The sequence below is a fragment of the Alnus glutinosa genome, chromosome 9 (genome assembly GCF_958979055.1).
Source record: "Alnus glutinosa chromosome 9, dhAlnGlut1.1, whole genome shotgun sequence".
Taxonomy (NCBI): domain Eukaryota; kingdom Viridiplantae; phylum Streptophyta; class Magnoliopsida; order Fagales; family Betulaceae; genus Alnus; species Alnus glutinosa.
In genome coordinates, this window is record NC_084894.1 from 21,516,547 (window position 1) to 21,532,018 (window position 15,472).

The 15,472-nt window shown below is 36.4% G+C and overlaps 1 protein-coding gene across 2 annotated transcripts; it reads left to right on the forward strand.

The window, feature by feature from the left end:
- Window positions 1-3,819: 3,819 nt before the first annotated feature.
- Window positions 3,820-5,530, forward strand: LOC133878618 (zinc finger protein CONSTANS-LIKE 9). Of its 2 annotated transcripts, none has more exons than XM_062317182.1 (3): window positions 3,820-4,309; window positions 4,441-4,614; window positions 5,224-5,530. In XM_062317182.1, exons 1-3 carry the CDS (start codon window positions 3,860-3,862, stop codon window positions 5,392-5,394), a joined length of 795 nt encoding a protein of 264 aa, XP_062173166.1. In that variant the 5' UTR covers window positions 3,820-3,859; the 3' UTR covers window positions 5,395-5,530. The 2 variants fall into 2 exon arrangements, with proteins under 2 accessions (XP_062173166.1, XP_062173167.1); XM_062317183.1 differs by having other exon boundaries at window positions 3,820-4,267.
- The last annotated feature ends 9,942 nt before the right edge of the window (window positions 5,531-15,472 follow it).

The window sequence follows — 15,472 nt, forward strand, 5'->3', positions numbered from 1 at the left end:
CAACTCTTGGATCAGTCCTTAATAAAAAAAAATAAAAAATAAAAATAAAAAAATGTTGATAAGCACAATCCAATAAAATAAAAGTGTAATATTTAACATTACTTTTACGCTTAATCATGGAATATTTTAATGCAACAAAAAGATTCATATAGTATCATAAATGTTGGTTTTATTGGTTACATTCTAGTAGACAAAAATACTTCTTTTTTTGGACACTGGCTTTTCAGGGACACCGTAATTCAGAAGTCTTTTTAAGAGAATATTGCATAATATATATTCCAGCATGAAAAGAACTATACAAGGCAAGATCTGCAATATACTGGTCAAGAAATGAAAGATTCTGATACAAGAAGGATTCTGACAACTCTACAAACATCAAAGTTGGTTTTCCCTAGTGTCCGTCCGGACGACCAGATGAAGCGCTCGGACACCAGACAGTGGTTTTCCTTAGTAACCGTCCGGAAAGCCAGAGAAAGCGTCCTGACGCTAAGCAGTGTTTCTATCCTATCCGAACAGCATAGCAAACACAAACCATAGGGACTTGGTGTTCGCACAGCCGTCCGGACAACCCAGCGGACTTGACCCACCAAGAGCACATGTTTGCACAAGTGTCAGGACACAAATGCGGTGACTGCGAACAGTAGAAGGGTTCTACTTACCGTTCGGACACTAGCCAGCAAATTGTAAAGAATACTGCTTACCGTCCGGATGCCCAATGTCATGTCCAGACGCCGCCTATGAAAATCTGATTTCTTGTAGAATTAGGTTTTCCAGAGCCTATTTAAAGGGGCTCTTAGGCTGTGTTTTGTAAGAGTTCTATGGTAGAATTCTCAGTGTGCTAAGAGATGGTGTTTAGGCAGAGATTGTAATATTTGCTAGCTCTCTTAGAGTTATTGTGTGTGTTTTGATCAATCGTTAAAATCTAGCTTAAGGAGGAGTTTTAAGTTAAAGGAGTCCATTGAAGAATCCTTTAAACAGATAGTCTGGTTGGAAGGTGCTCACGTATAGATACGTGTTAGAATTCAAGGTACAACTACTGCATAAAAAGTATGTAAGTACGATTGTTTTATAACTGGCTATTTCTTTTGTTAATTAATTTGTTGGGTTTGGCTACCCTGGATTAGCTTTTCTCTTTGTTACAAAGAGTTTCCACTTCGTCATCAAAATATATATCTTCTTTACATTTCATATTTATATTTTGGTGCATCGTTGATCACACACACAGGAGTCAATTTATATTTTTCAATAAATAACACTTCGCTTTTTGGAAATCAACTCTTTTCTATATATGGGTGCAGAGTAGGAGTCTTATTGATTGTTTTAGACATCCCAACTAGCAACTATTAATCAGAGTCATTATGATGGTGACGACTTATCATAAGATCCTAACTGTAATCTTCCCTAACAAGATGGGTTTTATTCATCTTAAAGATGATTATGATGATAATGATGTTTGCTGTGCATAAGATCCAAATTCTAATCACCCTAACGCGCCCAACCTATTACAAATCATTGGAACTATAGATATCCAGCTAATAATTATATGCACCTCACATGTGTATAGATTAAATAAATAAATAATGCTTTCTCTCTCATGTGGAAATAAGTGGTAGGTCCATCTCCTTATTTGTTGTCAGATGCAAGTTGGGTACGATTGATATGCTTTGGGTGTAAATATTTTTAGCATAAACAGCAGGGAGAAGTAATCAATAGGACCTAGTTTGAAAAAAGGTTCCTACATGGCTTCATTTTTTGACCAATTTGTTGGTGAACCTCCCAAACGGTTCACACAATGATTAAGACAAAAAATTGTGTATGCATATATACAACCCAATCTAGGCAGAGAACTAGCATTTTATAGTGAGATCTTGAAGGTGAAAGGAGAATAGGAATATTCTTAGTAAAGTTGGATGTAGCGATCTTTGATAGAAATGAAAATACTAACAAGAGAACTCCAAAAAATTTGGCTCTGACATGTTGATGAATGGATGTAGATGCGTAGATGGCAGAAGTTGATGAATGGATGTACATCTAACTTCGAAAACTTTGGGGAAAAGAAAAATAAAAACAGTATAGAATAAACATTAATCTGAGAAGACTGATGGTTAAAACGTTAGGTTGAGAGGCAAAAATGAGAAAATAACCACAACAGTCAAACGGCACATGTATATATTTACTTGAACACAAAAGCCAAGTCTCAAATAAGGTAGAAAAATATTGCAAAAATTACAATTTAGCCTCCTAAACTATCAGTTATTTTACAAGTAACGCTATGAACTGTCAATGTTTAGTCTCTGGCTCCTCAAACTATCAAAAAATTTTAAAAATGCTAATTTTATCTAAATATGCCTATAATACATCTATCACATGTCATTTTTCAATTAAAAATATTAAAACAAAAATTAAATAAATATAAAAAATTAAAAAACTTTAAAAATAAATATAAATAAAAATAAAAACTAGAAATTTTTTTTTTTAAAAAAAAAAATGAGTGTTTATGGGGTGGCCGCACACCACCCCAACCCCTGGGATGACTTTCGAGCCACCTCGATATAGATTTTGGGATGGCCTTCAGGCCACCCCCGGCCCTAGCAACCTCTAGGGGTGGCTCGCGGGCCACCCCCAAATATCCCTTTTTTAAAAAAAAAAAATAAATAATTAAATTCAGGTTTTTTATTTTTAAGTTTTTTTAAAAAAATATATATTATTTCTATTATATTTTAATTGAAAAATGACACACGGCAATGATATTATAGGCATATTTTGAAAAAATTGGTCTTTTTGAAACTTTAATGTAGTTTAGGACACCAGAGTCAAAGCGTTAGCAATTCGTAGGACTGCTAATTACAATATGACTAACAATTTTAAGAGGTTAAATTGTAATTTTTCACAAAAATATACCTAAATACGAGAAAAGATTTGGGCGAGGTCAACTGTGAACTACTACCAAGTAAACTAGACATCATGGCTATAATATATATGTGGTGTCTGTAAGAAATGCGGTGCTTCCTCTTTTAGCTTCTTCCCTCAACAAATTACTAGGTGTAATGATTATGTATATATTAAATCATGAAACACTAGCATGTAAAACATTTAACTGAAATAAGCAAATAATTAATTCATGAGACACTAATATGTAAAATATTTAATTGAAATTAAAAAAATGGTATACATATAAGTGTAATCTTACTTAAACCAGATCAACTTATATATGTGCAATTTCATAGGGATAAGCTAAGATTTTTTTAAAGTTTTTACAAAAATTTCTTTCAATTCAATTCATTAAACGGAAGATATGATTCTTACGTGCATTTTTAAAAATAAATATACAAATTACATAATTTTTGGACACGTCAATTTAATAAATTAGATAAAAATTAAAAAAATTAAAAAAAAAAAAAAAAAAAAAAAAAAAAAAAAAAACTTCAATCCAAAGAAATATTATTAATAAGATAATGCTATTTAATAAATTATTATATTATATATAGCTGAAATGACATCATGGTGAATCTACTTAATAACATTAATAATAATAAATATGATTGAGACAAGAGAAAAATCCTTTAAAAAAACGTAAAATAACAAAGAAAATAAGTAAATGAAAACCTTTGTACTACTGACACTGAGCAACTAGACAGTTCAACTTGTGGCTCGTTGTCGTGGGTAGGCCAACGTCTCTTCCGATGGAGTTTGGGACATAACTAGGTCAACGCATTCTCTACCTATGACGTCATCTTCCACGTCAGCCTCCAGCTCCTCTCTCTCCCGCATAAGTACTCCCACTCTTCGACCTCACTCCCCAATCCCCCCTCCCCCCTCCTCAAACCCCTTAAAAATAAAACCCACACACCCACGCGCCATGTACGGTAACACCAACACCATATTCTCACGCGCCGCCGACTTCCTCGGCCGCTCAACGTCACCCGACCCAACACTCCCGTTAATTCTCCCTTCAGCTCCGTTTCTGCCACCGAACTTGCTCTTCCCGGACCAGCTCGGCGCGGCCGAGTTCGAGTCAGTCCCCGCGCTGAACTCGGAGGTGGGGAATAGTAGTAGTTGTAGTGGGTGCAGTAGCTATGGTTCGCCCACTTCGCTGGCGAGCCATTGCACTCAGAGCCTGAGTCAGAGGCCCGCTTTCATTCAGAGAAGCGTGAGCAGCCACTCACTCATGAAGAACGGGTTTCGCCAACTCTTCTCGTCGGCTCCCGGGTTTGTCGACTCCGACGACGGTCCGGTCAGGAGGGTTTTCAGTACCGGAGATTTGCAGGTGAGCTCTGTGAAATTACTGAAATGCCCACTTTCTTTTCACGTTAGGACCTTTCGATCAATGCGTGTTTAGCCACATGCAAAAGATTGTGTAGTTAAACTTTCTTTTCCTTTTTGTTTTTGGGTATATATGTTAATTGTGATTAAGCTTTTTGTTTTTTTATGTGGGTACAGAGAATTCATATGGTGCAACACAGTCATCGATCAGACAGTCCGTTGTCGAATGAGAACAGTATCATCATCGAAAGCATGAGCAAGGCATGCCGATATAGTCCTGAAGAGAAAAAGGAGAGGATTGAGAGATATAGAAGCAAGAGAAACCAAAGAAATTTCAACAAGAAGATCAAGGTTCTATATATTATGATGTTTATTTGTTATTAGGTTAACAAACAAACAAAAAAAATTGCTTTCTAATCAAACACCTGTCTAGCATATGCATTAACCATGGTCAAAATAAATTTAAAAAATAAAAATAAAAAACAATTGTTTGTAACAAGTGGAATGAGATAGTCATATTCCTTTCCTTTCAAGTTTTTCAATACAGGGTCCTCGTTTAATTATGCATTAAATCTAGGCCCGTTTAAGATATTAGATTACATTTGAAATTATTCAAATTATTTGTAGCACATTGTAGTTCTACTGGACTCTTTTTAATGGCAGAAATAAGTGTCTAACACCGCACTATCCGTAAATGTTACGGGTTCATTTTCTCTTTTTCTTTCCCTTTTCTCTTTAGTTCTTTCATTTTTTTTACAAAATTCTGCATAATGTCTTGTCTAAGTAAGAATTTTGATTATCATATATATATGGACTTTTCACTCGAATATGGTATTTAAAGTTCAAATGAAAAGACTTTACCACTGCTCAATTCCACTGCTTTAATGCTTTTAGGATCGTTATAACTAGTGGCTAGCTATTACAAGCATGACTGTAACAACAGGCTCCTTTGAAACACAGTATGCCTGTAGGAAAACACTGGCGGACAGCAGGCCACGCATCAGAGGACGGTTTGCAAGGAACGATGAAATTGATCAGAAGAGTTCCCAAGTTCGTGGGGAGGAGGATGAGGAGGAAGACGATGATTGGATCAACTTTATTGCCACATTCTCAGCAAATATGGCTCCTTAATCGTGACAGCTCCTATATGTTGGACAATTAATTATGGTCGCTTTATCCTTGTTACTGTGATTTATTCTAAGTATGCTTCAAAGTAGGCGATCATGTACATATAGTTTGATTGCATTATTGTTCTTCAATATGTATTTTCAAGGCTTAATGATCAAAAGCTTAAGCTTTTTCACTGCCTGAAATATTTACAAATCAGGCAGCTTTGAATATATCTTCGACTGACTGTACGTAGTAGCCATTCATCTAAATGCAAGGTTTTAGAGGGTCTTGTTTGCAATTCAAACGGGCTTTTGTTTTAGTGCATAAAGATAAACAAACTGATAAGTTCAAAAGGATAAAGATAAAGACGTTACCGTTGACGTAGTAACAGAAAATAAGCGGAAAGGTAATGATGGTGGCCGGTGGCGGCGCCAACATCTTACTTTACAGGGCCAAGCTAAGATCAAATTAATATATTCAATTTTTTTTTCTTCTTTTTTGCATATAATGTATTATTCTATATACAATACCAACAAAAAATTAATGAACTGGACGATATATAAATGATTCAGTTCATATGTATACAGTTTTTAATACAAGTTGTTTTAGAAACTGATATGATAGTCTATAATTAGTCAAATTGTTAAGTTAAAAATTTGACGTGTCAATTTAAAAAAGTGAGTGGCTGACTTGTAAAATCATATACTCTTAATCATTTCATCGATTATAGATTGTTACCACTACAAGAAAATTTATTTTTAACAACCAAATTAAACTATCCGAGATGACCCAAAAGTCGTAATGTACTTCCAAAAGTCAGTGCTTATAAATGCTTATCAGCGATGACTTTTGGATCGTCACTACGGTAGAATTTGTTTTATAAGTGGTGATCTTTTATATGAGATCATTTCTCCTTTTATATTTGATCGCCAATGAATCTTCAATTTATAAAAAAATTATAGTAAAAATTATAGGATCCAAAACTTTTTCATGTTTATTATTACCAACACTTAATTTGTTTTATTACTTTGTAACTATTTGTAGTTATTACCTTTATCGTCATAAGGGGTGATTGTATCGATCACTATCATGCGTTGTGAAGACTTTTTATTTGATTATCATCAACTTTATTGTTGCTGTTACTTTTGCCATCATTATATCCATGGTTACCATGCGCCGCAAAGACCTTTTCATTGGCCAATGATAGATTTAAATTCTAACTCTAATATAATATATATTTTTCTCAAGTTACTGTAAGTTTCAACCATTAGTAAATAAATTTTGAAAATGAGAGATTAAAAATTCAGTGATTTTACATTAAGAAATTTGGATGGCTAAAGAAACGCTTTAAAAAAAAGGGCAAAGGAAATAATTTTAGTTCTCCCTGTGTCCTTTTAAAGACAGTGTGGTTTTTTAAAAAATTATAATTTAATTTGTTATGAATTACTATTAAATTTTGATTAAATAATTATTTTAAAAGTCATTTTATTTTTAGAAGGATACATTAGGTACTTCTAGAATTATTCAGAGCTGAGGGTTATTAAATTGCTGGGTCTTATATTTCTAGTGCATACTCTATTGATGTTCTCTTTAATTATATTGCAGCCAAAAAAAAAAAACTCAATATGAAGGGGTAATTTTACTAAGAAAAATGTCTATGGTTTAGATCAGTAAAGTTAGCCTTCCTTTTGTTACCAAAACAAGCTCGTTAAATATGATGGCATAATTCTATTGAATTATTTATTACCCATCTCAACAAATTAGGACATTATTGTTAGAGGTGAATAGGAATAAAATTCAAAAAGCCAATGAAGGATTTAAGACCGATGAAGGATTTAAGACCATGTCCTTGGAGAGAGCGACAAGAAAATTTGAGAGAAATGCTATGAAAACTTACAAACCCTTACAAACAAAGGTTTACAAACTGACGTGGAATACATGTGGCTTTTTCCAATTTAAAAACTTAAACACGTGTAAGTTCCCCCCTCTCTATCTCTCTTAGTGTGGTACCTAAACCCACAGTGAACCCAAAGGACGAGGTCGCCGGTGACCGTTGGTGACATTACCGGGCAACCTCGATGAGAGATTCGGCCAAAGATCCGGCCGGAAACCCACGCCGGTGTGCATTGGTTTCCAGCCGGATCTCTCAAACCCACGCCGATGTGCGTGGGTTTCTAGCCAGAAACCCACACACTCCAGCGTGGGTTTGAGAGATCCGGCCCTAGGAACCCACGCACACCGGCGTGGGTTTCCGGCCGAATCTCTCGTCGAGGTCTCCCAGATCTCTCATCGAGGTCACCCGGATCTGGGTTTCCTGCTGGACCAACCAAATCCTGTCGGATCTCTCAAACCTATGTATGCTAGTGTGCATGGGTTCCCAGGGCTAGATCTCTCAAACCCACGCCAATGTGCATGGGCCGGATCTCTCGTCGGGCTCACTGGCTGTGGGTTTAATTTACATGTGTTTTAAGTTTTTAAATTGAAAAAAGCCACATGTATTCCACTTCAATTTGTAAAGGGTTGTAAGTACCCCTAGCATTTCTCAAAATTTGATGTGTACATGATTTAGCTCATGTGGCAAGGATACCAATACTTGAAATCTTTGTCATTCAGTGGCAGTTTCATAAGCACGAGTTCTCTTGAACCAAACAAAGCCTCATAGTCGGGTAGGCACATGCGAGATCGCTGCGCAATTGAGTAATTCTAAATATCACCCCATATTTATTGTGTCCTTTGAAAACTTATGTGACTTTTAAAATTGATCAAAATCTAATAATAATCTATCACAAGAACAATGGTGATTTAATGCAATTAGACATTTTCGTTGATGTCAGATATCAAATCCTTATTTTATTCTTCTTTTTATCATATTTGTATATTTTTGTTGTTGTCAACACTTAAGTCCCATTTAGTTTGTGGAATATGTTCTTGGAATGAAATAGCTATTCACATGAAATAGTTATTCTTTGATTTGGTTGCACATTATTTCTAGGAATATCTATTCTTAGATAAACAGACCATATTTTCAACAACAAAAAAACTAAAATTAAAACTGACACTGAAACTAAACAAATTACTTGGGTGGTCAACCATGAAAACTTTAGCACATACTAACCATGAAAACTTTAGCATTAGAGTTGAGGGCATTGGTGATCATCTTCCTCTCCACAGGTCCAGTAATCTCCACCCTCCGATCAACAACACAAGCTGGGATTGGCGCACACGTCCACTCCCCTTCCCCTACGCACCTTGTCGCAGTATCAAACCGTAGCAATGCACCCTCATTGTACCTCCTCTTAGCTTACCTGCGACATTCTAATGTATACTTGACATGGTTTCGGAACTCCCGCTACAAATCCACAACAAACTGCGGAGCATACTTTCATAGTAAGCATGCTCCCTTTTTTGTGACATATTAATAAAGTAATCATGTAACATTTGCTTTTCCTTTTCATATGAACATAACATTTGCATTTAAAAACATATCATATCTATTAATACAATTAGGGCTTACATCGTGTAAGAAAAAAAGAAAAAAAAAACTTTATTTCATGCTCAAATAAAAAATTTCATTTTCTTTGTAAACTGTGACATAAACCTTTTATCTACTTTTGAAAATATTTTGGTTACTTTGTTTGTTGGGGTAATTACCTTTTCCCCCCATCAACTACCAACCATTGGCAACATGCCCCCATGAACTGACACATCGACCAAAAGAGAGCATCCAACTACCAACTTTACATACTTTGCCCCCTTCCGTCAATTTAATTCGTAAAAATACTTAAATACCCTAACTCAAATTCAAAAATGACATAAATGCCCTCAACATTTTTAAACATATTAAATTTAATTCCCTTGTTAACACTTTTCCATAGAAATTCAGACTTTTTTCTACAAATTAATCCCATTGTTAGTCGAGTTTGACCATTAAACCATAATTCGCCCTCCTTAATTTCATACAATGGACCCTCTATAAATTCTCCTTCTCCCTCCTTTTTTTTCATCACTTAGGTTCAATTGATTGAGTATTTGATCGAACCTCTTTATGGCTCGTTCAATCGAACGGACTTCAATTGAACATGCGATCAAACCTCTCAATCTATGATTTGATCAAATTGAACAATTCTAAACGACCGCAAATGACACTGAGTGAATAGTTGTTATACAGAAATTATAGCAATTTAAAAATTATTGAAACCACATATATCAATCACCAAATATAATGAAAGTAGTAAATCAATCAACACAATAATTTGTTGATGAAGTGCAAACCCTTTGAAGAAATCCTCAAATGTAAAATTACTTTGGGTTAGCCAAACTCAAGGAACTCATCCGCTATAAAAGAATCCAATTATAAGAAGTACACACTTACAAAACCTTTATAACGAATACTCCTTTGTACCAAACAAATAACCAATTTTCTTCTACCTCAGTACGTCTAGAATCTCTCAATTCTTCAATACAGCTTCCTCTTACAATCCTAGGACTCTGGTGCCAGAAGGCGTTTCTAGTCAAGACTTCATTTAACCAAACTGAGTTCTCTCTTAGCACACAATAAAATAAGCTTTATCCTTTTTGAAAATCGTCACTACCTAAAAAAATGGATTTCTAGACGGTTTTTTTATAGACGGTTTAAAAAACCGTCTATAAAAAAAAAAAATATAGTCGTTTTTTTATTAAAACGTTAGGAAAAAAAAATTGTGTCGGTTTAATTTAACCGACTCAAAAAAATACATACGGTTTTATATCAAACCGTCTATATATATAGACGGTTGGAATAAAACTGTTTGGAATTTTCTAATTCAGGAAAATTCCGGACGGTTTTTTACTAACCGTCTACAAATATATCGACGGTTGTTAGAAAACCGTCTGTAATTTTCTAATTCCGAAAAATTATGGACGGTTTTTTATCAACCGTCTATAAAATATCGACGGTTACTAAAAAAATCGTCCGGAATTAGAAAATTGCGGACTATTTTTTAACAACCGTCCCTAACCCTAATTCTAAAAGCAATAATTTTTTCACCCTAGCTCGATCTCCGGCCCCCTTCTAGCTCTCACGTACTGTCTCTCTCTCTCTCTAGTTCAGGATCTCACTCTCTCTCTCATCCGGCCAGCAGCGATCTACCAACCCATTCTCCGGTGCTCTCTCTCACTCAGTCCGGGCGGCACTCTCTCTCTCTCTCTCTAGCTCAGGATCCATCGGCCGGTCTCTAGCTCGTACTCCATCCGGACGTCCCTACCTCTGTCAGATCGAGAAGACGCCGGCCCACCCTCACCTTCTCCGGCGACACCCGAGGCGTCCCTGCAGCTAGCAGCCCCGAGAGCCCACCCCCGACGCCCGATGTATAGGTAATCTCATTTTTGGGCTTTTTTTTTGTGTTCATGTGATTAATCTCATTTTCTGTTGGAATTGTGTGCAATTCAAACTGAATTTCTGGTAAAACTGATAAGCATGTGTATTTTATCATGTTTGTATCATGATTATCATGTTATAATTAAGAAAAAAAATTCAGGGAAACTTTTATACTCATTTGGCAACTAAAGGAAATTGAATAAAAAACATTGAAAGCCCATATTTATACGCATCTTAATTACCATCATAAATATCGTTTTTATATGTGTTTCTCGACAAATATGGTTTGATCCTTTCACTATTTAACCATATAATTTGAAGAAGATGGAAAAAGTTGCTCTCTAATCGTACTCAACAATCAATTTAGTAATCATTTCCTGCGCATTGGTGGCTATTGTCTTTGTCATTGCTAAAGCTTTAAAAGCTCAAGCAGTACTCTCACCAAATAAACATGTCAAAGTGCTTGTGTTTGATAATTAATAATCATTTTTCTTTGATTGTTAAGGAATAATAATTTAATGATAGAAGTGTTGTTTTTATATTTCAAGCACCGTTCTTTGGTTTGTCTTCAAGATTTGTCAATTTAATCTCCCGATTATTCTTTACAATGCAAAATATGCAAACGTAAAACACCAATATCTTGTCATAGCAGTTCAAACCTTCTTTCCATGGAAAAGAGTGATATAATTACAGCCAATTATTGACCACATCTCAAAATATTTGGGAGAGGAGGGTACAATGCAAAAGGCCTAATCCGGATCATGAAATAAATCATCTCTATTATCTGTGGCCGTCAAGACGGCATTGCTTGGCAATACATATTTCCACCTTCAATTTTCTAAAAATATAGCCAAATATTTCAAGTAAATGTTTTTTACATGATCAAGGAACATGTTTATCAGTTTTAATACACATGCTTATCAGTTTTAATGAGAGTAGTAATTATGTTTGTATTTTTTTAAGATATATGTAGATATATCATCAATTTTTCTGCTCTTGAGGTATTTTATCTCGAAATATTCGGACTATTATGTGATGTAGTTAGAAAGATGGACAAGAGTTGGATGAAGTTGCCGCGAAGTTCGCGAGAGCATATTCGCGGGGTTATGGCATTTGTGAAATTTGTACGTGAACATGAGAATAGAAAATGGGTCATTGTGTGCCCCTGTAAGAAGTGTTTGTTGGGCAAATCATGGTCATGTGAAGTTGTATTTGCCCATTTAACGTCAGGTGCCGGGATTATTGAGGGTTACACAGAGTGGATAATGCATGAGGAATCACTTGTCCCTCCCGTTGATAACGAGACAATATATGAAGCTCCCAGGACGCTTCAAGTGGGTAGCATTGCACTACATGAGGGTCCAGTGGGATGCAAGACATGCTTAATGACGTTTTCGTGATGCATGATGTTTGTGTAGAAGCCGGTGGGTCTCAAGTGGGAGTTGAAGCCGAAGCCGAATCAATGGATGTTGAAATTGAAGATTCTAACAGCGGAGCGAATTATAAGTTTGAAGAATTGCTAAAGGATGCCGATACGCCACTCTATAGAAATACAAAACATAGCAAATTGGGAGCTATTGTGCGTCTATATAGTATTAAGTGTATGGGCGGTTGGAGCAATACATCATTCTCCATGTTGCTCGAATTCATCAATGAGCTGATGCATCCGGATGCAAGTTTGCCTAAAGACACATACGAGGCGAAAAAGTACTTGAAGGATTTGGGCTTTGAGTATGAGAAGATATCAGCTTGTCGCAAAGGTTGTATGTTGTTTTGGAGGGAAAATGAAAAGTTGGACAAATGTACATTCTGCAATGAGTCCAGGTGGAAGGATGACTTAACTAATGAAGATGCGTCGACAAAAAGTTCGAAAAAAAAAGCCGGTCAAAGTGTTACGTTGATTTCCTCTAATACCAAGGTTGCAGAGGTTGTTTATGTCACATCATACATCACCACATATGAAGTGGCACGCTCAAGGCCGTACAAAAGATGGTGTGTTGAGGCATGCGGCCGATGGAGAAGCATGGAAAGCATTGGATTCACGTTACCCAGTATTCGCATCAGACCCGCGAAATGTGAGGCTAGGTTTAGCGTCAGATGGCTTCAATCCTTTTGAGAACATGTCCTCTAGTCACAATACTTGGCCGATAATGTTAGTACCCTACAATTTGCCTCCTTGGATGTGCATGAAGCAACCGTATTTTATGTTAAGCTTGATTATCCCTGGTCCGAGTGCACCAGGACAGAATATAGATGTGTACCTAGTGCCCCTTGTAAGTGAATTGAAAAAACTATGGGAAGTAGGGGTACCAACTTTTGATGTAACCTCGAAAAGATATTTCACAATGCGTTCGGCCTTGATGTAGATGATAAATGACTTCCCGGCATATGGTGATTTGTCAGGTTGGAGTACACATGGACGGAAAGCATGTCCTTGTTGTAGGCATGTAACGCAATCAACGTAGCTAACTTATGGTAAAAAATTCTGCTTTATAGGACATAGGCGATGGTTGCCTCCGGATCATCCATGAAGAAGAAACAAGAGACGATTCAACGGTGCACAGGAAATGATTGGTCCTCCCAAATTGCCGGATGGGGATGAGATCATGAGACAATTAGACTGTGTTGTCAACCAGGCAAGGATCGGACAGAAGCTACCGGTTGGAGAAGTTGATTGGAAGAGGAGAAGTGTATTTTACGATTTGCCTTATTGGAAAGATCAATTACTACGCCATAACATTGATGTGATGCACACAGAAAAAAATGTTGTTGATAACATACTTGGCACGCTATTGAACATGAATGGTAAAACCAAAGACAACCACGAAGCACGTCAGGACTTGCGTAAGATGAAATTGAGACCAGAGCTTCATCCATTTACTGAGGAAAACGGCAAAACACTTTTGTCTGCAGCTTGTTTCACAATGACGAAAAAAGAGAAGACTGACTTCCTGCAAGTGTTACATGATGTTAAAGTGCCAGATGGATATTCTTCAAATGTGTCACGTTGTGTCAAGCTGAAGGAATGTACTATTGGGGGTTTGAAGAGTCATGACAATCACATAATCATGCAACAACGCATGCCAATTGCACTTCAAAGAACCTTATCTGATGAAGTTGTGAGGCCTTTAATCGAGCTGTGTGGGTTCTTTAGGGACAATTGTTCAAAAACACTGCGGGTGGAAAATTTGGATCGTCTAGAGAATCAAATACCTATAATCATGTGCAAATTGGAACGAATATTCCCTCCAGTTTTTTTTACGTCCATGGTGCACGTAATCATACATTTGGTACATGAATGCAAACTCGGTGGACCGATACACTACAAGTGGATGTATCCCGTTGAAAGGTAAAGTTAAAATTATGTTAACTTATTATATTTTCAACCGAATGACTTATCACAATAGAAATTTTTAATGTGACGGTCTCATGGTCTGACTTTAATGTAGGTGCCTTGGTAGATATAAACGTACCGTTCGTAATAAGGCCGCACCCGAGGGGTCTATTACAGAGGGTTACTTTGTAGACGAATTGTTGATATTTTGCTCATGATATTTAGTCAACGCGCCAACGGTCCACAATAAGGCCCCAAGACACCAAGATGAATCGAGAGGGGCGAGCAAATGGATAAAACTTGATAAGATCACGTTTGAGCAAGCACATCGATATATTTTATTCAACTCTGACGATTTCCTCCAATTTCGCACGTGAGTCACATTATTAAATACGTATTGTACGCTTCTAAATACAATGAAAAGTAACCAAATACATGTTTTGTATGCGTATAGGATGCACATGGATTCGCTAATGGAACCAAATAATAGGGAATGTACCTCACATCAACAGTTGGTGAAGCAACAGAGGGACCAATTTTGTACCTGGTACAAGTCATACGTAAGGAAATTGTTGGCTAGAATAATTATTTGCCTATAAAAGCATCATGAAACCCCGTATTTTAAATAAGGTGTCTATATCACAGGTTGATAAGTTGGCTGAGGCAGATAGAACGACATTGGTAGAGAAACTTGTAAGTCATGCCAAAGGCCCAATGTTCGATGCTGTAGAGTATAAGCGGTATGTGTTTAATGGCGTGTTGTATCGCACCCTGGATGTCGACGAAGAAAAAAAAAGTCAAAACAGTGGAGTGTGTGTCACCACTGAAGATGGTCCCAGTTACTACGGTAAGCTAACTCGAATAATCGAGGTTACATACTACGATTTGACGCGGTATGTGCTTTTCAAGTGCAATTGGGCCGACATTCAACTGAATAAAGGATACAAAACGGACGAATATGGATTCGATCTTGTAAATTTCAAGAACCTAATACACACGGGGGCATGAATAACTGATGATCCGTTCGTATTACCAAATCAAGTATCACAAGTGTATTATGTCAATGATCCCAAAAATCCAAATTGGGCAATTGCTGTAAGGACAAAACCCAAAAATGTGTACGATGTTGGCAGTGGTGAAAGTGATGATCATGCCGAGGCTGACAGTTATCATAAGCACGAGCCTTTCAACGTCAACGTGACGGGAAACGTTGGTTTTGATGACATTGATTGTGCACGTACTAATCTACCGGCAACCGAAGCAACATAATAATTGTATGTATTAATATGGTTAAAGTATTAAATATAATCCAAAAATATGGTGTATAGAATGAATTACTTATAGTTGTCTCACAACTTATTTTTTAACTATGTCATTTTTGTTGCAGCATATTGTATATTTTATTTACG

Excerpts from the sequence above, each read along its gene's own strand:
- LOC133878618 (XM_062317182.1), top strand. The coding sequence starts at position 3,860 with ATGTACGGTAACACCAACACCATATTCTCACGCGCCGCCGACTTCCTC. Across the intron at positions 4,310-4,440 it reads AATGCCCACTTTCTTTTCAC|AGAATTCATATGGTGCAACA; the intron begins GTTAGGACCTTT and ends ATGTGGGTACAG. Across the intron at positions 4,615-5,223 it reads ATTTCAACAAGAAGATCAAG|TATGCCTGTAGGAAAACACT; the intron begins GTTCTATATATT and ends TTTGAAACACAG.